Raw genomic sequence first — 22,731 nt, 5'->3', positions numbered from 1 at the left:
TGCCGTTCCACGTCTGTGAAACCCACAGAGTGAGCAGCAGCAGGCCGAGTCCTCGTGTGAGCTGTGGACTGTGGGTGGTGGTGCCGTGTTGATGCGGGTCTGTCGGTCGTAGAGACATGCTGGTCTGGTGAGGGCAGGAGAATGATGGAGGCTGTGCCTGTGCTGGGAAAGGATATGTGAGGACTCTCTGTACTTTCCTCTTGATTTTGCTATGAACCAAAAACTGCTTTTAAAAATGTCTATTGAAAAGACAAACAAAAGAGTGCTGGCCAGACAACATCAGTGTGAGGGTGTGGCCTGTGTTCTACGTTCAGAATTTCCCTTTTAGAATACACGTATCTAAATTTTTCAAAGTTAAACCTTTGCATTAAGTAACTCACTACAAAGTTACAGTATCAGCTTGAGCGTTGCCAGGATGGCCAGGATCCTGTATCCTGACAGGCTTCTCCCCTTACAGGTGCAGTTGACGTCCGTGGCCACATCCCAGTAAGCAGCAGGGCTGGAATCAGGAGTCAGGCTTTGCGGGACAGAGAGGAAGTGAGATCTGCAAGCACGTGGCTGAGGGCCAGCAGGGGGGAGCCCATGGCAGGGAGCCGGCAGGGATGACTTTTTGATCAGTTTTCCTTATCGCTGAGGCCTTCCTAGACTTGGGGAGTTGGAGTCCCCACTCTCGGGTGCCTCAGAAACCAAAGGCTGCTCGTAATCCTCAAGTTCCAGATGCCTCAGGGGAGGTACCTGGGTTGTTGGGTACAGTTCCATTATTTGCTGCTTGGTGGGATTTGCCCGTAGCATTTCTGGTTGTTTTTAAGAGCTGATGTTTGAGCTGCTTATAATCACATATGGATGTCGATCTACCAATAAAAGTTAAGAACAGAATTTTAGTTCAAAGAGTTGTGAAAATGCTCAAGGTCGTGTACTAATGTATACATTACATTTGTGGAAATATCTAAAAGTCCAGGATTTATATTAAACACTTCTCTTGATTTTTGTAATATCTACCTGTCATTTTTCCATTTGATTAATAGATGTCAGAGGGCTTAAATTTTGAGTGCCTGAATTCACTGAAATTAAAACTTCTTACATCAAATGTAATTGAAGTGAACGTAGCCAACAGTGCATGCTTTTATAAGTACTAATTAAAATATATATAAAAACACATATCCATGAACATGCAGATGGGGGCAACATATTAAACCATGGAAGTAGAATTAGTATTCTTTGTTTTCTGAGAAGACAAATTTTTAAAAAGCTAAGGGGTCTTATAACTTTCTAGTTTCCAACTTATTTGCCCTAAAGTGGAAGATTGACAGAAGCAGAAGAGGAGATCCTGGGCCAGTGCAGGCTCTGGGAGCAGCGGGGTGAGTGCTCGAAGGAGCTGGCTGGAGGCAGAGCAGGGAGGTGCTCAGGCAGGCCAGGACGGCCTCAGGGCACGCGGCTCAGTGAGTGAGAAAAGGTTCACATTTCTTGGAGAGCCCTTGTCTCTGCCCACGGAAAACCCAAACTCCTTCCAACGGGGATGTGCATCTCATGTAAAAGTTGTTACTCCCAGAAAGAAAGCCAGTGGATGTAGAAATTTTACGTATGCAGAAATTATTTCAAATTTGTTTCTAACCTTATCCTTTTCTTCCCCCATCTTAATGTGTGGTGACTTTCTGCAGGTGACGCACACATCTTAGGAGAGCGCTGTATTTCAGTTGCTGTTGGCTCTGATGTGACTTTGTGGTGTCCGATGTTCTGGTTCTGAGGTTCTGCCCAGAACGGGGCTCCTCCCTGCTGAGCGTTGCTTGTTGAAGGCCCGTGTGGAAACTTTCCCTGTAAGCTTGTTGCCCACAGCAGTCTTGGTTCAGAAATCTTTGGACCTCCTGAGACTCCACACAACCTTCTAAACTTTCTAGCGTGACCTTTTCATTTTACTGTTCTCCACTAACTCAGATGTTTTCCAGAATGTAAGTAATCTGCTGCATGCAGGGCGGGGAGTGCCCTCCGTTGGCTCTGGGGAGAAGCATGGCTGTTTCTCCGGGTGGAGCTTCCCGCCCACCATGGTGTGCTCCAAGACGCAGCAGGGTTCTTTGGCAGAAGTAACCGTCGAAGGCCCGTGTCTCCGTGGCAGGGTGGCTGTGGGTATGCGGCCTCGTGGCCATACCGGCCCCTCCCCATCAATGGCACCACGGAGAGGAGCAGGGGGAGGCCTGGGATCTGTCTCCAGAGTCACAGCTGTGCTTCGGAGACTGCGTCGTCCATTCGTAACTAGACATGCAGAGAAAGTGTTGGAGATCAGTAGGAGATGGTGTGTGTCCCTAATGAGCTCAGGGATGCTCTTGAGAGGGTCAGGTTTCTGTGCGGCTGATCTGGACTCAGCCTGGCTGTGGCAGTGCAGGTGACTGCTGGGCTTTGGCAAGGCTGCACCCACTGTCCGTCTGAAATGGCCCCCTTCCCTGGCTCGCGGTGCCAACTGGGTCCCCAGGCCTGTGTATGTGTCGGGGAAGGGGGAGGTGGGGGTCCTACTTTATTGCCGTATCCAATGCCACGCGGGGTCAGCACTCAGGAAACATGTGCTGTGTGGGTCAGCGATTGAGTTCAGAAACCTGGAAAATTCAGCAGTGTAGGCTTTGGGCATGACCCGTCCAGCCTTGGGGCTCTTTCTTTCTCTGAATTTCCTTCCATGGCATCCTCCTCATCCCAGGGGCCCCTGTTCCCATATGGCTGTTGGCAGCTTCACAGGTTCCTCTGCCTCCCCTCCCAGGCCCTGGTGTGGCTGGGACAGCTAGTGGCTGTGCAGACCCCACAGCCAGTAGATCTTTGGTGCCAACGCCTTGGGCCTGGGTTACCTGAGTCAAGGACTCCAGTACATGGCTGAGCTCACCCCGAATGTCTGGATCAGAAGGCCTTGGGTTGCAGAAAGGTGGGAGTTCGGTATCTAAGGACAGCCTGCAAAGCAGAAGGGGAAATGGCTGTGCTGATGGGCAGCTAGAAGAGTCTGTGCACAGCCTGGGACCCGGTGCAGACACAGAGCTGACATGGGCAATGCAGTGACACGGCCACCGTGGAAGTGGGCAAAGTTATAGGCTTCAGATCAATATGGAGGGGCTGGTCTAAAACAATCCTCTGTTTCCTTTCATCCTAGCAACTGCTGGCTTTTGGGGTGGGGGAGTGAGATCTGTGGTGGCCGCGAGGAGAGACAGGGATTTTAATTAAACCCCTCTTTCTGGGAGAGGGGAGTAGCCGTTTCTGTAGGGCAGTGAGCATCATCATCTCAGGCAGCTCAGGCTGCTGTAACGAAACACCATTGACTGAGTGGCTTATGAACAGCAGGAATTTGTTTCTCACAGTTCTAGCGGCTGGAAGGCAGGATCAGGGTGCCGCACGGGTGGATTCTGGTGTGGGCTCCTTCCTGGTTGGCACACACCTTCTCTCTGGCCCTGACACAATGGGAGGGTGAGGGATTTGCTGGGCCCCTTTCTGAGGCACAAATCCCATTCAGGGGCGTCCAGCCTCGGGAACTCATCACCTCCCAAAGACCACCTGACGGCATCACGTTGAGGGTGAGGATTTCAACCTGTGTTTTGGGGGGCAGGCAGGCAGTTCATAACCTTCACCCTCTTTGTGTATTTCTGACTCAACATTGAGTCTGCATTCGGCTCTCCAGGGGACAGAGCTTGTGTGGACACTGAGCAAGGTCAGAGCTGCAAGCATGTACACATCGGGGGCAAGGGACCTGCCAGGGGTGTGAGAAGGGGGTTTCAGTGTCAATCGGAGCTGCTTTCCTGGCAAATGTACTCATAAGCTATCCTGGCAACATTTGCTTTTCACGAAGAATCGATGAGGCAGTGGGGGCAGCAGGCGGTGTTGCCAGAAGCTTGGAACTGATGGGCAGCAGAGAAGGGGCAGAGGCCACGACCTTGGGGTGGTCAGCAGTGCCAGGTGTCTGCCCTCCAGGCCTCACGTCTGTGACTGTGCAGAGACCGAGCCGACCGGGGCTTGCCGGCCAGTGTGGCTCTCATGCAGGTGATTATCGGGGTTGCTTTCTATGTAATGTTCCCTCAACCCCATGCCCCCCCAACAATTTCTGTGCCTAGCAGAAATCATGCTGCATTTCCTTGATGAAGCCTTGAGTTTCCCATGGTTTGGGAAACATGATTGGCTCACGTCAAAATACTTTGCAGTGAAGTTGCACGGAAGAGGATTCTAGGCTTCCATTTGACGTTTTCAACAATGCCTGAGTGTTACAGGACCGTCTTGCTTGTTAATAAAGCACCAGATGAAAAAGGCTACTGGTTAATAAAGGAGACTTTTTACATTAGCACAGAGAGGGTGGCTTGAGATAAATTCAGCGTAACGTAGGTGTGTTTGTAAGCCATCAAAAGGACCATCTCTCTGCTGGCGACACATGTTTTCCGGTATTGGTTTTGTTCTGAAAAAGGATGACTGGCATTCGGCAGAGTCATTCCAGAATTCATCTGGAAGGCGTCCACATGGTGCCTTGTTTTCTCCTGACATTCTGGGCACCACGAGGAAGTATTCCTGTCTTCAGCACTAGCAGGAGACTTTTCCTGAACACCTGCTCCTCTTTGGCATTGTGGGTGTGAAGGGGTCAGAGTGACCCTGTCTTCATGGAGTTTTCAGACACCATGGGGATAGTGTGGCACGAGTGTCAGGCTCGGGTGGGAGGGAGACTTTCCCCAGAAAACAGCTGCCAATTCCAGGACGGCCCTCGACCCCTCCTCCCTCTGTTCCTCTGCGTCATGTCTGAATTAAGGCTGTTCTATCGTAGCGGGGGTGTCATGTTAACTGGAAGTGTGCTTTTTTACTGGGCAGTAAGTAAATTAATGGTACATTTGCCAAGGACAGCGAGGTTTGATTTGATGAATTCAGTGGGGGAAAGGAGAAGGGGCTTGGCTGTGTGGGGATGTGTGTGATGGGAGCAGAATGGAGTAGCCATGCAGGCTGTTGGGATGGAGGGGCCACGCCCGCATTTCCATGGGATCCGTCGCTGTTTGTGCCACTAGACCTGGACCTCTGTCTCTACTTCTAACACCCGCATAGTGAGGAAGCGCTGATGGGCCTGAGTTGTTACTTCCCATGGCCATCGCTGGGAAATGCCCCGGACGCCTCTCCTGGCTGGTGACGGCCCTGGGCCTGGACACTGGCTTTGTCTAGAGTTGTTTCTTCTTGTGGCCATCGCTGGGAAGTGCCCCAGACACCTCTCCTGGCTGGTGACGGCCCCAGGCCTGGACACTGGGTTCGTCCTGAGCTCTGCGAGGAGCTTGGGCTCCACGTGCAGCAGACATCTGTGCATCCCTTTGGATGTGAGATGTTGGCGCTCGGCTTGGAGGCCAGCGCAATCTGGGTGTGGTCAGGATCCAGTTCATCCTTTGGAGAGAGAGAGCAGCTGCCCGGGGACCCCTCTGAGGTACATAGTCATGCAGTGCCCTCACAGGATGCCCGGTCCCCCGAGAACTTCCCGCCATTCCCCTGGACCCTCAGGTATGGGAGTCAAGTGTGGTGTGTGTGTCACAGGCGGGGGTACTGAGGACACCACGTGCCTGCTCGTGCGAAGACCTGAAGTGCTGCGTGAGCTCGTTCCCAAGGGGCCGTTGGCATCTGGGGGCCTGTGGGTGTCTTTCCACTGGCAGGAAATAATGGGTGGCCCATGTTACCTTTTGTGTGTTTTTTTTCCTTTGCCGAAAAGCCCTAATGCCAACGTCGCTGTCCTGCTATTGGAACCGCCCACCTCAGGCTCACTGGCCCTCCTGTTTCTGGGCTGCTGCAGTGTTGTGTTGGGGTAACTGTGTTAACTTCGTTTGAATTTTCCTGTTCTTTTGGAATAAGTGTTGATAGTTTGTGTTGCTTGTTCACCCCAGAGGCGAGGATGTCCTTTAGGCCTGGAGGAGCACAGCCCCTGCAGGGAGGTGCCGGGCCTCTACCTCTCGTGTCATCCACAGCCCTCTCCACACGTCTTCTCTTCGCTCCTCGTGCCCACGGCTGGGGTCACGGGCCGTTCGCTCTGCTGTTTGAGATCCTCGGAAAAGGTGTTTGCCCTGAAGGGAGATTGGGAGTGTGCGGCTGATTTTAAATAGGAGGAAATGATCGTAACAGAATGAGCAATGCCTAGCACTTAGTCTCAGGCTTGAGAAATTGTGTTTTAGAAGCAAGGTATCCCCAACTCCGGTTTTTTTCAAATTAAATCTTTTAAAGAGTCCACAAATATAAATAGTTAAAGCCTAAAACTATGCAACAGAGGGCCTAGAGCCCAAGCCACTGCCAACTCTGACTCCAAGACACCTCAGAAACTTGGTCCTCCTCCTCAGAGAACCCCCCCTTCTGCTCCTCCCTCCACACTCCTCCCTCCACACTCCTCCCTCCACACTCCTCCCTCCACACTCGTCTTCCGCCCCCTCCCCTTCTTCCTTCCCCTTCCCTTCTTCCTTCCTTCCCCTTCCTTCTTCCTTCCTTCCTCCCCTTCTTCCTCCCTTCCTCCCTTTCCTCCTCCCTCCTCTTCCTCCTCCTCCCCCTCTTCCCCCTGCCTGTCCTTGGGCAACCTCCATGGAACTCTGGTTCAAAGTCACTGGTCTGTGGGGCCGCCCATTTGATAGACGAGCACGCTGGGGACCAGACACAAGTGACTGACTCAGACCAGCTCGCATGTCATCTCCTGCCTCCCGTAACACCGGGTTGTCCCTAATGGAAGAGAGTCAATGATGCTGCTTCACTGATCTCCAGGGAAAACAGGTTGATAACAGGTTATAAACATGGGAACGTTTTGGAAAAAGCGTCGTCCACTTGTCAGCTCCATCTCTCCTGCCCGGAAGATGTAGGGGAAACCTGCCTTCAGCCCACCCTCATCCCATAACAGGACAGAGGACAAAGGGGCAGAGACCCAGGTCCTGTCAGTGCCCTCAGGAAACCCCCCATTTCCTCCTCATGGTGGAAGTGGAAACCATCCTACTGGACTAGATTTTCCCGGGAAGCCCCTCCACCCCGAAAGCAAGGAATGTGGTTTGAGCACACACCATTCTCGATGCCATGACTTTCTGCTGCTGAACCCTGCATACGTGGCCCATTGATCTTGCTAGTCCAGTGTTACTGGGTCCTGGGAGTTTCTGTGGGCTGATGGCAGGTGTTTACCATTGTGTTTAGAGGGGAGAACAGAACTTTATTTGTCGAAATCAGATGATAACCATTGCCATGTGATTCCTTGGGTTGGTTGGGGTGGGGGTGCTCAATGCTTTTCCTGAGGGCTAAGTTCTAGTTTGAGACCGTCTCTCTTTGTCGCCCAAGCTGGAGTGCAGTGGTGCGATCTTGGCTCACTGCAACCTCCGCCTCCTGGCTTCAAGCAGTTCTCCCTGCCTCAGCCTCCCAAGTAGCTGGGATTATAGGTGTGTGCCACCACGCTTGGCTAATTACAAAAATGTTTAATATAGGCTAGGTTTTGCCATATTGGTCAGGCTGGTCTCGAACTCCTTGCCTCAAATGATCGCCCCACCTTGCCCTCCTAAAATACTGGGATTACAGGCTTGAGCCACTCTGCCCGGCCTGATCCTGACATCTTTTAAAGTTGCCTTCATGTACCAAAAGCCAGACTATGTTTGAAAATCAGTCTTGAAGAGCCTAGGAGGAGAGGGATAAGCTTCAACTAGGTGAATAACTATGCATATGTTAAAAATATGGGCCAAAATCTACCCCAAATGTTAACTCTTCTGCTTTGCGTATTATATCCATTTATAGTTATTTCAGTACTAAGATTTTTAAAGACTCTTTTGATAATTATTGACAAATTACTATTAAAACTCAGCTGCATTTGTAACACTTCAAAGAACTAATTGGATGACATCATTTTTCCCAGAGGCATTTTGGATTGTTACATAATTAATGTTTATCTCTTTGCCAGAAATCTTTTTTTTTTTCTTTTCCAGAACAGATACCTGAAAAGAAACTTTCCTTTGCATTAAGTGTTATTTCACTGTGTGACAATCAATTTTTGAACGTGAGAACAAGATCATCATGTATTTTTGGGATAATTCTTGCTTAATAGTGATAATGCTAAGTGTTAAAATTATGCAACAATTTGTTTCTTTGAAAATTACTATTTGCCTGCTCACCAGGTGGGAGATGATGAGAACGTGGATGTAAAAATTAAATTGTATTTAGCTTGTATAAAAGTTGTTAAAAAAAAAAAAAGCTCTTTTTTTTTGTTTTGTGCTACTACTGAAGTTGCTTCGTTGTGGAAATGAGGTTATTGCAGGCACCTAGAATTTTATCTCCTTCACTTGTACAATGGGAAGAAATTCTCCAACAAGCACAGGAATCTGACTTTCTGATATTGAGACTCCTAGGCATCAGCCCCGTGGAAGGGTTGGTGATTACGTGAGCGTTGGCGTTGATGTGAGCACCCTCCAAGCTGGACGCAGGGAGCAGGGAAGGGCAGAACAGGCCCCTCAGGAGCCATGAGAAAATCAAGTGTTGGCAGCAGTGGTGAGGGTTGATGTCAGGGGCCAGGAGGAGGTGGTGAAGGGAGCATGTGCCTCAAGGCAGCCCTGGAACCCGCGGTCCCTGCAGTGAGGTCTGATCTGCAGGGGACGTGGACGGCCACGTGGCGAGGCCCACGGACAGCCTGGACATGGCTGCCTCAGAACTCTGGTGGACGTTGCAAACGGCCCCACAGGGTTGCAGTGCACATTCCTCGGACAGAGAGAAGACGCTTGTAACTGTTTTCGGCATGAAGCCAGCGCCCTGTGAACAGTGGCCACTGCTGTCGTGACTGAGTGCCGTGCAACTGGAGGCATTTGCTCTGCTCAGTTCACTTAATTGGGCCAGGAATGGGGTGGCCCTGCCTTCAACAAGCTTGACGCATTGAACGAGGACTCAGTCAGTAAAGTACTCTGTAAATATGCTCTGCTGGCTAGAGTGAGCAAAGCCCAGGGAGAGAGTGGTTCCTCAGTATTAGACAGGTGTTTGTGGTGGGGCCAGCTGTGTGGCTGCCAGAGCGAATGTGACCAGGAAGCCTCTGTCCCCCCGGAGGTGGCCAGCGTAACTGTTACACGTGCCATAGGTAGAAAGTGGGCACTGCTGGGAAACTTGCTCATTTTGCTGTTTTCTGATTGGAAATTCAAGGTTTCTGAGCATCCTACATCGAATTTGTACATTGCTGAGACTGTACTCCTTTCAACACTTGTTTTTTCCTGCTTTTCGGATCCATACAACCTGGCATTTGGCCGTGGCTTCCAGGACAGGCTGGATGCAGAGTGAAGTCCTCCTCACTGTCAATCTTTGCAGATGTCTTTCTTGAGAGTCTCAATTAGGTTTTTACTTAACTAGACTTTTAAAATTGCCATGCACATAACTCTACCAGTTACAATCGTGAGCTAACATGGGTTTTTGGTTTTACTTTGATGAATGTTTAACATTTGCATGCTGGATGTGGGGGTGGAGGTCATTTATCTGCTTTTCATTTCCTTCTTGGTTATACTTAGTGACTTTCAGGTACGGTGTGGAAAGCCTGGCACAGGGTGAATTGCAGGCTGCAGTGTGGCGCGGTGGACGAGAGGCGCGGGCTGCAGTGTGCACAGTGGATGAGAGTGAAGCTATTTCCATCCTCGAGGGAAACACACAGGAAACAATTTAAAAAACTGATCATCTAGCTTGAATGAGGTCCAACAAATTCAGTTTGCAAAGTTTAACTTCCAAGTTAACTTAGTAACTTTTCCCCCAAGTCATTAATTTAGTAGCTTATGTTTATTGCCTAAAGCAAGTCATAAATTCTAAAATGAATGACTAAACATGTAATAATTTAGGCATACAGCACCTGAAGGGAAAACTGCCAGTATGCTAAAATATTGGATACAGATGCTCAAAAAATATAATGTAGCATTCTTACAATGCATGTGCTTTTAGCATGTAACTTGGTGAGTAGTTTTGAGCTATATTTGTAGGAATGTGTATCTTGAATACTTTAGGACACCACTGGAGATGTGTGCTTGAGAGGTATAAATACTGGATGTTCTTCTCCCTTCCCTTAAATGAAAAACATTAGCTCCCTTCCTTTTTATTTTTATTTTTTGATGTGGACTCTCGCTCTTGTTGCCCAGGCTGGAGTGCAGTGATGCAATCTCGGCCCACTGCAACTTCCGCCTCCGGGGTTGAAGTGATTCTCCTGCCTCAGCCTCCCCAGTAGTTGGGATTACAGGTACCCACCACCATGCCCCACTAATTTTTGTATTTTTATAAGAGATGGGGTTTTGCCATAGTGTCCAGGCTGGTCTCAAACTCCTGACCTCAGGTGATCTGCCCACCTCGACCTCCCAAATTGCTGGGATTACAGGTGTGAGCCACTGTGCCTGGCCAGCTCCCTTCTATAATGATTTATACGGTTGTTTTTGCTTTTTGTTTTTTTGAGACGGTGTCTCTCTCTCGCCCAAGCTGGAGTGCAGTGATGCAAATCTTGGCTGACTGTATCCTTCACCTCCTGGGCTCAGGTGATCCTCCCACTTCAGCTTCCTGAGTAGCTGTGACTGGACACACGTCACCACGCCCAGCTTTATTATTATTATTATTATTATTGGTATTTTTAGTAGAGACAGGGTTTTGCCATATTTTCCAGGCTGGTCTCGAGCTCCTGGGCTCAAGCAATCTCCTGGCCTCAACCTCCGAAACTGCTGGGATTACAGGCGTGAGCACCACATTTGGCCCATTTTTTTTTTTCTTCCAGGATTAGGAGTCGACTTTCAGAAAATCCTTCAACCTTGCAAGCTTAATTTTCCATAAAAATATTCCTCTAGGATAAAAACAAGACACAAAGAAGTACGTGTGGACTGCAGTTAAAAATTTTCAACACAACTTAGCTTAGGAAAGTTGACATTTACAAAGAGCAGGAGGCCCGTTCAGTGCCTTCTAGGCACTGGGAATGGCGGTCTGTGGGCGACCCTAACATGTGGGGTGTCCTGAGACGTGATCGTGGTGTTCACGCTTTTACCGAGGGCTTCCCAGGGGTACCAGAGGCTGTTCTTCTGCAGTCGGCCAGCCAGGCAGCGGCTGCTGGAGAAGGAACAAACAGTAAAAGACAGATGGACATGGTGTTATTGTGGCAGAGAGGTTAAAACCAGGGTCACCTTGTTCTTACAGTTTTAAAAAGCTAATAATGAAGTCCTTAAATATGTTCAGGATTTCAAAGCAGTTGTGGGTGTGTCTGTGTCTCTAGCTCCCGTTTGGGTGCTTCCTGTGAAGAGAGCTCAGAGACCCCACCTTTCCTTGATGAGGTGACAGGGCCTGGAGAGGTGTGAACCCCGTGGTGGGGGGATGACTGACCTGGGGTGAGTCTGGGTCAGTGTGGGGATCCAACCCCACTCCACATTCCTGTAGGGAATCCACAGTTCTAAGTCTTTATGATAGGGGGAAAATGAACCTGGAAGAGGTGTTATTTTTTAAGAAGTTAAGTGCCATGCTCTTTTTTCCTCATATTTTCCGTGTTTAAGCAGCATTGAAGGATACGGCACTAGTAGCATGTTGTTTTGGAAACAATGTTGTTGGTTATTTTACATTGAATATGGTACTAAGGTTGCCTGGTAACAGAAGTTTTCCTTAAACAACATGGAACTCTGTTGAATCTGTTGCCCCATTGGCTGAGCCGTCTGAAATCAGTGCAGCAGCAGCTGAAGAGGCCTCTTCCCCTTGGAGGAAGCCGCTGGATTGGCAGGAGGTACCGCGCTTGACTGAGGGAGTGAGGCGCGTTTGCAGGGACCCCACGTGGCCCCTGCAGCTCTGTCCTGCCCCCTGCTGGTTGGCCAAGCAGCCTCGTGACAGTGTGCTCATTGTGAATGTTCACTGGGGCAGGCCAAGGCTTTTGTTCCAGAAACACTGACTTCAGAAACGGCCGGCTGTGTGTGTTGAGCATGGCAAGAAAGACTTACGTGCGTCTTAAACCTCTTGGACAAAACAAGTTGTTTCAAATGCATCTCGAAGGCTAATGACTTTGCTATGGTCAATATTCAGGAGAAAAGAGGGTTTGATGAAATAGAAAGACAGGAGTGGCAAGTGACGTGCTTGTGCCCCGTATGACTAAGCGATGTCCTGGCCGTTCCACACCACGGCCTCTGAGCAGCCAGCCTGCAGATACTGGGTCAATTTAGATATCCCTGATCTCTGCAGAGGTTTGATTAGGTAGCCCAAGAGCAGATAAACACAAACGCTGACTGGAAACCCTGGCACACGGAGACACTGGAAACAGCAAGCTGCTATTAACATCATAGTGAGAGACAGTCGCCTGCTCTCTTAGGGGTGTCAGCTTCTTTTGCTTCTAGACGTTCATCTGCGTTACAATACAGTTTTGCTCAGTTTATCCCCATTACTCCACTGTCTTCGCTGTTAAAGTCTCAGCCAGCACTTAGCTCTGACACTGCAGGAGTTTCACTGTGCGGCTGACCAGGCCTACCTGGCTTGGCTGTAAAGCAGGTGAGATTTTCCGGAAGGCAGTGACAAGAACCCGAGGCGGGAAAGAGCATTGCTGGTCTACATACGGCAGTGCACCTGCAGCAGAGCATGTACGTGCACGTTCAGGCTAAACAGGTGTAGGAGAGAAGAAAACCACCTATGATTAGTCACTTAAAATGCCACACACCCAACCCTTGAGACCCTAGCACATAGAGCAGTAGTGGTCTTGGAGATGGCAGGTGTGCTGAAGTCTGATTTTCTCACTTAGCTTTTCCAGCAGCGTTTTCCTCATCTCTAAGCTGGGGCTAACAACTGCCACGCATAGATTTGTGCATGGAACCGTGCGTGTAAAGTGGGGTAGCCCCCAGGACCTAGGAAGGACTCGTGGTCAGTGTCGGTGGTCATGCGTGCTGTACGGGTCCCCCAGGAGGACCATTGCTACAGATAACTCCCTCCGTTCAATGTCACTGAATGTAAAAGGTGGGACATTGGCTTCTGATGTGTCTGGTTTGCTGCAGGCCGCGCTGCACCCCGTGGTTCCTGAGCCCTGAGCTGAAGTACGTCCTGCTGCATCGCCTGTGTCGCTTTTGCTGTGTCACTTAGAGCTCCTGCCCTGGGAAACTTCCTCGCGCCTGACGAGCACCACAGTTTGCAGCAAGACCTGTCCAAAGCGTGGACTGCGAGAGCCCCGCTGTGGTCCTGTCCTCTCCATGTTGGGAGCGACTCTGTGGGGTTTGTCGGCCCTTCTCTCAGGTGTCCTGTGTCTCATGGATCAGCCGACGAGCCCCGTCTGGAGGAGCACTCTGCAAAACGCTGCCGGCCACCCAGATCTCCTAGCGCAGAGTGAGGCCACATCTGCAGACTTTACCGCACAGAGTCCCGAGGCATTCGGCAAGAAGGGGAGTGGGATGTGTGTGAGATCCCACTGTGGAAGCCGGCTCTGCTCCGTACTCTGCGTGCGGGGTGCCTGATGTTCAGACCTGCTGTGTCTATCGGGGGCCATGGCGGGGTGGTGGGAGTGGGGGCAGGGAGCAGCGCGGATGGATCCAGGAAAGGACTTAGTTGAATCCCAGCTGCCCACATACCTGTTGCTGGTCTTGGACAAGGTCCCTAGTTTCTCTGGGCTTTCGGTTTGATTGTAAGACTAGGACGCCGCCCTAGTCTGAAGATGTCGGTGTGTGCGGGAATGCCTGGCGCAGTCACCATGGGTTTTCCTTCAGCCTCCTCCGTGCCCCTCCCTGGGTCAATCAGTATCCATGCGTGCCACAAGTAAATTACAGTCCCTCCGAAAAACCAGTTGACCCGAGTTTTATGGTCGAGCATGGTGAGTGTCCTTGCCAGGAAATGCCACTAGATGTCTTGGGCCTGCTCCTCTACCTCCACAGCAATCCCCGCAACAGGCTGGTTCAGGACGTGGGAGGTGGGAATCGGTGTTGTACCTAGGACAGGCTGAAGTCAAAGGCTCATTTGCTCTGTGAGGGGTGATCAGGATGATACATCAAGTGGAGCCCCACGGCTGACCCTGGAGGTGGACGGTCGGGTCGGATTGGCTGCCCTCCAGCACGTGTTTCGAGTGATGCCTTCCCTGGGTTACGCAGCCCTGATCTGTAGCGCACAACTTCCCAGCTCCAGCCAGTCTGGTCTTGCCGTCTCCTTCCAAGAAGGTAGGTGCGGCGCAGTTGCCTTTAAGCGGCTCCTTCTGGACACCGCAGGGCAGCAGCAAGCAAGCATGGGCGACTTTTTTCTTACGTTGACCACAATACGCGGGGCCAGCTTTGCACGATCCCATTCAGCATCACACGTGTGCATCGACCACTCACCTGTCCATCTGCCACAGACAGGCTTGGACAGGACCATTGAGTGGCCTTTACGGCAAAGAGCCTAAAGGGCTCACAGGAAACCTGGACCCAGCGCAATGGTAACAGCGCAGCAATACCTGTCATTGATCAAGGGGTATTCTGGGCCCGACATGGTGTTAAGTGATCCAGTTCGGTTAGCACTCTTAGAATTAACCCCCTTTTGCCTATCAGGAAATCGAAGACGGAGGGCATTAACGCCAGGGAGCAGGGAGTAAGGGGACACACAGAGGGGCTGAGGGGCTGGGCACTCTGAGCCCACGGATCTGCCCACAGGCCCTGGCTGCACGGGCACCAGAGCTGCTGCTCTGGAGGGGATGAGGAGCTCTGGGGAAAAGATGGAGCCTGACGTGGGTAAGATTTGGATATTTTCAGAAGAGATTTTCAGCCTGGAATAAGGGTGTAAGTGACTGAATCGGAGTGATGAGCCAGATAGCCCGGCTGCGGGAGCTCCCCTGTGGGGTGAGGGAGGAAGGCCTTGGGGGCGTGTGGCTGAGCAGAGGCGCTGGGTCGCCAGGAGTCGCCGCGGGTTTGGAAAGGGGGAGAAACGCAGCGCCCTGCACTGCAAGGGCACCGAGACGTGGTTGTGGTTCTTCCTGACCGTGACAGGCACAAATGGTGCTGATGGTGGAATGCACGGAGTTTGCCTTCAGAGAACTCCTGCTGTCTTTTAAAACCTGGGCCTCTCATTTAAACTTGGTGGCCTCAGGTGAATGGTCAGAAACAGTTTCTGATGAGGTTGCAGAGACTGTGCATGGCCTCTGATTGTGCACATCCTGTGATTGTGTATAGTCTCTGATTGTGGCCTCTGGCCTCTTTGTGGCCTCTGATTGTGTGGGTCTCTGTGTGTGGTCTCTGATTGTGTGTGGTCTCTGTGCAGCCTCTGATTGTGTGTGGTCTCTGATTGTGCTCAGTCTCGGATTGTGTGCGGCCTCTGATTGTGTGCGGTCTCTGATTGTGTGCGGCCTCTGATTGTGGGTTGTGTGAGTTTCCCGGGATTAAGTAGATGAGCCTCGTGCTGGAGCAGGTGTGCCTTGTGTTGGGCATGTGGATAAAGAAGTTTAATCCATCCCCTCTTTGAGAATGGCAGGGCAGTAACAAAGGCGGTTGATTTATACATGGCCATCCTCGTGAGGTGAGGACCTGAAAGGTTTACTGCTTTCCCGGAAAGCTGCTCTGGGCGTCACCATCACTGATCATGGACAGCAGCTCAGAAGCCCCCTTAAGGTGCAGGGAGGGACCGGCGCTGGTCCTGTCTGTGCCCAGGCTGCTGGTCACCCTGACGGCCAGGCGATGGCTGCCTGTGCACGAAGCTCGGGTCAGAGTGAATTTGGGCAGTGTCGGCTTTGATTTAGGTCAAGACTGATCAGTCTTCCTAAAATACTAGCCATGAAAGCTTTCATAGATTGTAGTTCTTTGGGAGATTTATATGTGGTTTTTAAAGCACAGGGCCCATGGCCAGTGTTGAATTACATTTTGTTCAGTGTAACTGACAGGACACTGGACCTGAGTCTCAGGCCTGCCACAGGGTTCAGGGAGCTTCAGAGAGGGAGATGTTTGTGCTCAAGTTTTCGCAGATGGGATGGGACATGGGCATGGGGCTGGAATGCTCTAACCTTCAATCTTCAGTCATCGGTATCACCTGTGCACACGCATATCGTTTTCAAAGATGGACAAGCTTTTGGGAAATATCTGAAGACTTTTCCAGTTTTGAAAGAAGCTGGGATGACACTGGAAACGTCAGGTGTCTTGGCTGCTGATCAGGTCCATCACCACGTACATGGTCCCTAACCTGGCCCACCTCTGATCATGCACAGCAGGTGACGAGGTCCATAACCTCACACTTCTGTGCACAGCAGGTGACCAGGTCCCTAACCTCAAAAGCTTCTGATTGGGTGCAGCTGGTGACCAGGTCTGCAACTTCGCATGGCTCTGATTGTGCAGAGCTGGTGACCAGGTCACTAACCACCCACACCTCTATTCATACCCAGCGGGTGACCGGGTCCATCACCTCACACCTCTGATTGTGCATAGCAGGTGACCAGGTCTGGAACCTTGCACACCTCTGATCGTGCACAACAGGCGACTAGGTCCATGACCTCACGCCTCTCTGCACAGTTGGTGACCAGGTCCATAACCTCACACCTCTGATCGTGCACAGCTGGTGGGCGCAGGACCCACTTCAGTGAGGGGCTGACTTCCCAGGTGTGAAGGGGGAATGCTGTGTGGCTCGCTAAGCCCCTCCATGCTTTGGGGGCTCCAGGCTGTGGCCGGCAAGTAGGAGGTTGTCCCAGGAGGCTGCTGTGTGTTGGGGATGGGAGGCAGCTGCAGGGTGGAAGTAGGATGATGATGTAGGGGGCCACTGTGGGGGGGTGGGACGGGAGGCAACTGCAAGTTGGAAGTAGGATGTTGTCCCAGGAGGCTGCTGTGTGGGGGGGAGGGAGGAGGCAACTGCAGGGTGGTGTGGTGGTCCCCGTGCCACTGATTTCAGGTTAAAATAGAATGTGGACCTCTTTTTACCATAGTTGTTAATTACTCCGCTAGTTTGTGTTGCTGTCTCTTGCTATGAAGTCCATAGTCTGATGTCTCTGTGGTCCCCATGTTTCCCTTCTGCTTGTGTTACCCGATCCTGTGGGTCAGCTGTGAGGAAACCACTCTCCACTCCTCATCTGGAGTGGTCTCAAGCTGGGTGTGCTGGTCTCCTTGTGGGCTAAAGTGTTCTTCTGTTACTGTTTTCTCTGTGTTTTGACCAAATTTAGCAGACTTGTGTATGATGCAAACACTTTAAAAAATGTCTTTTGCCTTTATGAAAAAAACGCCTGCATTGCTTTAAAATGAACCTTTCCTGTGTCTCCATCCTTCCCCATAGATTGCTCTGTGTTAGAAACTCGGTGGTGTGTGCGCTTCATGGCCTCATTCCATCAAGCACTGTAACCTCTGATTGCAAAAGTGACTACACTCAAGGCAAAAAACTTTGCAAATGTTGGAAATAATGAACAAAAACAATATATTGTTCTCTTGTCACCCTGAAATGGCTACTCTTAATATTTTGATGTAGTTCTTTCAATTCTTTTTAAGTAAAGTTGCTTCTAACACAAGCACTTTGATTATATTGATCAAATTATATTCAGGAAATAAGGAGAAAGTAAAAAGAATATCCAGTTTGGGGCAAAAAGGAAGACGACATAGAAAGAGGCTGTAAAACTCCCTGCAACTTGAAAAGCTGGGTTGTGGTGGCTGTGGTTTTGTTTTTACTGTGAGAGACCACAGGATTCTTCTTGGCACTGAAGGGCAATAAGATAATACCCTGTGTGTGTTCTGGTGGCTGTATAAACCGAGCCGCATGTCCTCTTTCGAAGCAGAGAAAGCATGAGGTTTGAGGTAGTGGTTTGGTAACTCTTTGAAAGTCTGTTTGTAGGACTGCACTGCAGAGATTAGGTCAGTCTGAATTAGATTAGAATGATCTGTTCAGGCCTTGGGAGCTTTCTACACCGGGTGTACGCCTGTTCTGGATGTGGTGTAGAAGGAACAGGACTGGGAGGGTTTCTTGCTTCCCAGTCATAGAAATGCCTGCAATTATCACTGTTTGTTGTCTCTCGGGAAGCTATTTCGGGAAGGAAGTGTACGTTCCAAGGCTGCTGGTTGGCCTGTCGTCACCCTGGGGGTCTTGGTGTGGGTCACGGGAGCTGTGACTGCTCACGCGTGGAGCTCTGTCTGTCTCGCTGCCGTGCCGGTAGACAGCTGGTCACCAACACAGTGTGTGTCCCAGTGGCCTTTGAGAAGAATTATCTGCATCATTTTTATACAAGGTCCTTTTTCCTTTCAATGTCAACATCGTGTCTTCTAGTTAAGCGATATGTTCTTGCAGAAACAGGAAGTGTGGCTTAAGTGAGAAATGAGGGAATTGATCCATAACTGCTATCAGTTTTTATACAGTTGAGCCATTGTAATTTATACATTAACATGTTAAATCTATGGAAGTGAGTCATGGTGCCAGACCCTCACAAATGCCGAATGTCTACGTGGGACCTCTCTTCTGTCGGGTCCACATCACAAGAAGAAAAGTCGCTCAAATGCAGCACGGAGTGGACGTGAATCTCCGAAAACTCCATGAATCAGAGCGACTGCTTTCCCAATTGCCGGTCTCCCCATTTGAGGTTGTGAGATTCCCGTTCTGAAGCTCCTTCAGTTTCCCAGCACCCATTTCACTCCGTGGAGATAACAGACTCACACTGATACCTTGTTCTCAGATTTTCTTATTAGAAAAAGCACATATTTCACAAGAATTGTCCGGCTAACTCACTCCTTAGCCTGGGTAACCCACATACCACTTTTCTCTTTAAAATACTCACCTTTCAGAACTCTTGGTAAATTATTTAAGAATAGGAAGGTACCATGACTTTGGCCACAAGCAGTATTATGTATAATGTGCAAGTGAGTGCCTTGACAGCCATGGTTGCTAAAGACAAATTTTCTCAGAAGAGAAAAATGTAAGCGGTTCTTTACATGATCATTAATTTTGTTTTGCCTAAATAACATCTTGTCTTTGTACAGGGATACAGGACGTTGCTGAGTATTGACGGGGGCGAGTGGGTCCCACTGCCCCACAGTGTGATCCTGAATATCGACAGGGGTGAGTGGGTCCTGCTGCCCCACTGTGTGTGACAAGCCCTTTGTTTCTGGCCCGGAAATGTCCCGGCTCCGTCAGTGCATTGGGCTGGTGCTGGCTCCCTTTGTTAGTTTGCATGCGAGGCAAAATCTCACGCCTTTCACTCTTGTTGACATACAGATGCCAAAGCTTTGAACAAATTCTTACTAAATCAAACCCAGAAATATGTAAAAGGGATAAGAATACCATGAACACTTAGAGTTTGTTCTCATGATCTGTAGTTTTGCATTGTACATTTGGCTTATCATTCAAAAATCAATGTAATTCACCACATTAACAAAAAATAAAGCAGAAAACCCATTTATTTTATCCTCTCAGTGGACACTGAAAAACATCTGTTGAAATTTAATAGTCCTTATACGAATTTCCTACCACATCAGGAACAGTAGGGAACTTTCTCCATTTGATAAAGGCCACTCCTGAAAAACAAGAGCTGACCCCCCTCCTCGGTGGTGGCAGCCGGGGAGCTCTGCCCATAGTCGGGGTGTCGGGAGCATGGCCATTCTCCGTGGTTCAGGTTTGCATGGTGCGCACTGGGGCCCTCGTCCGTGAAGTGAGTCAGGAGAACTAAAAGGCATAAAGACTTGGAAGCAGGGAGATGCTTGATGTACAGAAGACACAGGGCCTTATTTAGAATATTTTAGGAAATGTACAAACAACCAGAAACGGTGTGAATTTTGCAAGCATGCAAGATGGACACTTCGCAACAGATGTATACAGATGCCCAGTGGCCCGTGAAAGGTGCTCACCAGGGAGTCATTGGGTAAGTACAACTTAAACCCACAAGGTTCCCCTTCACAAGACTGGAGAAGGGAGGACAGTAGCAGGTGCTGGTGAAGATATGACAGACTGGATCTCAGACTGATGGAGACTTAAAATGGCACAGCCACTTCAGCAAACTGTGGCAGTTTCTTTAAAATGTGTACACTTACCATATGGCCCAGCAGGTACGCCGTAGACGTTCACCAAGGAGAGCTGAAAATGTGTGTCCTTGTAAAAGAATGCACATTATCTCCAGAGTAAATTGTCATAGCCAAGAACTGGAAACAACATAAATCTCTCTCATCTGGAGAAACATGATCAAATTCTGATATATTCATACATTGTCCTAGTCCCCATCAGGAAAAACGTACAAAATACTGAAACCAAAACAGACAACGGGGATGAGTTCCAGGAGCCTTGAATTGAGCAAAAAGTGAACACCACGCCGTGGAGTCCACGTGACGATGGAGAATCTATGCGAGTCTCGGGTGACGGAAGAGCGCCAAGAACACTCCTCGAGAATGAACAGTGGCTGTCTCTTGAGGGCTGGGAGGGGACTTGTGGGAACTTTGACGCAAAAGATTTTATTAGGGTAATAAATTTCCATTTATCATAATGCGCCAAGTGAACTCAAGATCTGAACATTTCACTGTGTATACTTTGTACTCTCTCCCTTCCAAAAAAACAATGAAAAAATAATTACAAATGAGCACTGAACTCGATAGATTTTTCACAGTGGTGTTAGATAGCAATTCTGAAAGCATTTCTGTATCTCCAGGCTTAAGCAAATAAGCTTAATAAATCAGTGAATATGTTGAGTGTTACAGGAGCCAGGTTTCTTTCTTGGTAAGAGAGGTAGAAATAAGAAAAGGCCAAAGCCTGGAATGGATCACGTGGGATTCGGTTGCAGCAGGAGGTACCAGTATAAACTGGTGGCTCCCGACAGATGTAGACAGGGATAGAAGTGCCTGTGGATGGGTGGGCGTGCACATGCGTGTACATGCGTGTTGTGTGTTCTACTTGCTGGCAATGCCCAGCAGCACCCGGTGCCCACTCTTAGCTTCCAAACACGGTTCTTCACTAGAAGGAGCCCTGGTCTAAGGGCTGGGGAATCCGGTGTCAAATCTGGGACCAGTTGAGCAACAGAACAAACCATTGTAACTATGAATCATAACCCACAAAGCCAGACTCCATGAGTACATATGGACATAGGTAAATGAATGCTGAAAGATAGAATAATTATTTTTCAGTGAATATGGAAGATCTAATGATTTAGAAGGAATGACAGGAAATCAGTGGATGATAAAACTAGTAGTGAAGAATTGATGGAAAACAGAATATGTACATAGTATCAGGGTGTCTCCTCCCAAATCTTAATTTCAACGCGAGAAGTAGCATCTTTGCTTTGGAGGCACGTAAGCACCACCTTCACTGAGTTGCCGATGTTAACATTGTCACACAGGACAGACTTCTGCGGTGTCCCTGCTAAAATGCATACTCTTGAGTCTAGTCCGGAAGATACCAAAATAAAGGACAAGCTGTCAAATAACTGACCTGTATTCTTTAACATTTCCAATTTCAAGAAACACAAAAGCTGAGAAACTTGGATTCTGGACGGGTAAAAATCACACGACAAATCAATTCATGATCCTGGATTGGATCGTAAAAGAGGAAGACAAAGTAAAAAAATTATGGAGACAGTTGACACCATTTGAAAGTGAACTTTGTATATGACAGTTAAATTTCCCGATCTTGAGGAAAATGAATGTGAGAGCATATCCTTGTGTTGAGGAAATACATTGAAACATTTAGGTATGGAAGGACATAGTATCTGAAATTTATTTCCATTTGACTTAGAAAATTCATGGGGGAGGGGGGAAAGCAGTGATGTAAGATAGGAGCAGTTGGGCCTAAGTTGAGCCTGGTAAGTTATGTGGGAATTCGCTACGCTGGTCTTGCAGATTTTCTGTGTGTTTGAAATTACATCCAAAAAGTTTAAAACGGAGAATATGCAAAACAAAAAGCGATTTGTGGAAGTGAGTGGACTGTCACCTCATTGATCCCTTCAGTTTTTGGCCATGAGCCAAGTCAGTCACATAGTGGTTTTTGACCTGGGAATTAGAAATAGTGGCCAGATGACCAGGCTCTTTAGTTAGGGAGAGAAGTGTGCACAAAGGCTGACCAAGACCAAGCAGTGTGATGAGCTGCTTGTGGGCGTGATGCTGAGGGTCTTGGTCCTGTCTCAGGTGGCAGCTTGGGGGGTTTAAGCCAGAAAGCCACGTCCTGCAGGGGCCTTTGAAAACAGTATGCTGAGAATAGATAGGGCTCAAGGACAGTATCTCCAATTGAATTTTTAATGAACTCCCGTAGGCGCCAAGAAGGCAGGCAGATAAGGAAGAGCATAGAAACAAGGAACTGAGTAGAAGGTTACATGTGGGAAAAGAAAGTTTGTTTTGCATTGCATTCTTTCTGCTGACGTGGGGTTTATGGAGTATAAATAAAGTGAGGCGGAGGCTCTGAGTGCGGCCGCCATGTTCTCTGTGTGTCTCTGTCTTTTGTGTGTTCTTTCATTCTCCACCACCCCCGGCACGGACCCCAACAACGTCCGATTCCCTTTCATGGGATTATTCTCGCAGCTTCAGAGAAAACTGCCCCAACCTGTCTTCACTCACGCTGGCCATTTTTGGTGGTGTTTTTATTCTGCTAACACCGTTCTCACTGACAGTTTAGGGCCTTTCAGTGGGTTTTTGCCTGTGTCTCAAAGATTCTCGTCTTGACAGCCGGTATGTTTCATTCCCGTTGTTCTGATTCTGTGTTAAGAGGGTTCTTCCCTGGCTTCACAGTTTGGAGTTGCCGCTGCATCTGTCTCTGCTTTAATTCTCTAGCCCATCTATCACTTGTCTCGTCCCTTAAGAAGTGGCCTGCGTTAGATGCCATGAGACTGTCTGCCTTATCACCACTGCGTCCCCAGCCCGTAGGGACTTACAGAGAAGGCATTCAGTGAATGTGTGGAATTAATGT

At 49.2% G+C, this 22,731-nt stretch overlaps 1 protein-coding gene and 1 long non-coding RNA gene across 4 annotated transcripts in view; one reads left to right on the top strand and one right to left on the bottom strand.

Annotated features, from left to right (window-relative positions):
• The window catches only part of LOC139360113 (uncharacterized), a 270,093-nt gene that overhangs the window by 117,297 nt on the left and 130,065 nt on the right, over positions 1-22,731 (bottom strand). The gene's annotated exons all lie outside the window — the stretch shown is intronic.
• The window catches only part of LOC139360111 (disco-interacting protein 2 homolog C-like), a 40,030-nt gene continuing 34,002 nt past the window's right edge, over positions 16,704-22,731 (top strand). For all 3 annotated transcript variants that reach the window (XM_071085795.1, XM_071085794.1, XM_071085796.1), the window contains exons 1-2: positions 16,704-18,436; positions 18,834-18,912. In XM_071085795.1, coding sequence (XP_070941896.1) covers positions 18,254-18,436; positions 18,834-18,912 — 262 coding nt within the window. In that variant the 5' untranslated portion in view covers positions 16,704-18,253. The remainder of the gene's footprint in view (positions 18,437-18,833; positions 18,913-22,731) is intronic.

This window comes from Macaca nemestrina, chromosome 19 (genome assembly GCF_043159975.1).
Source record: "Macaca nemestrina isolate mMacNem1 chromosome 19, mMacNem.hap1, whole genome shotgun sequence".
Lineage (NCBI taxonomy): Eukaryota > Metazoa > Chordata > Mammalia > Primates > Cercopithecidae > Macaca > Macaca nemestrina.
Note: the sequence above shows the minus strand (reverse complement) of the source record. Positions and strands in the feature narration are given on the sequence as shown.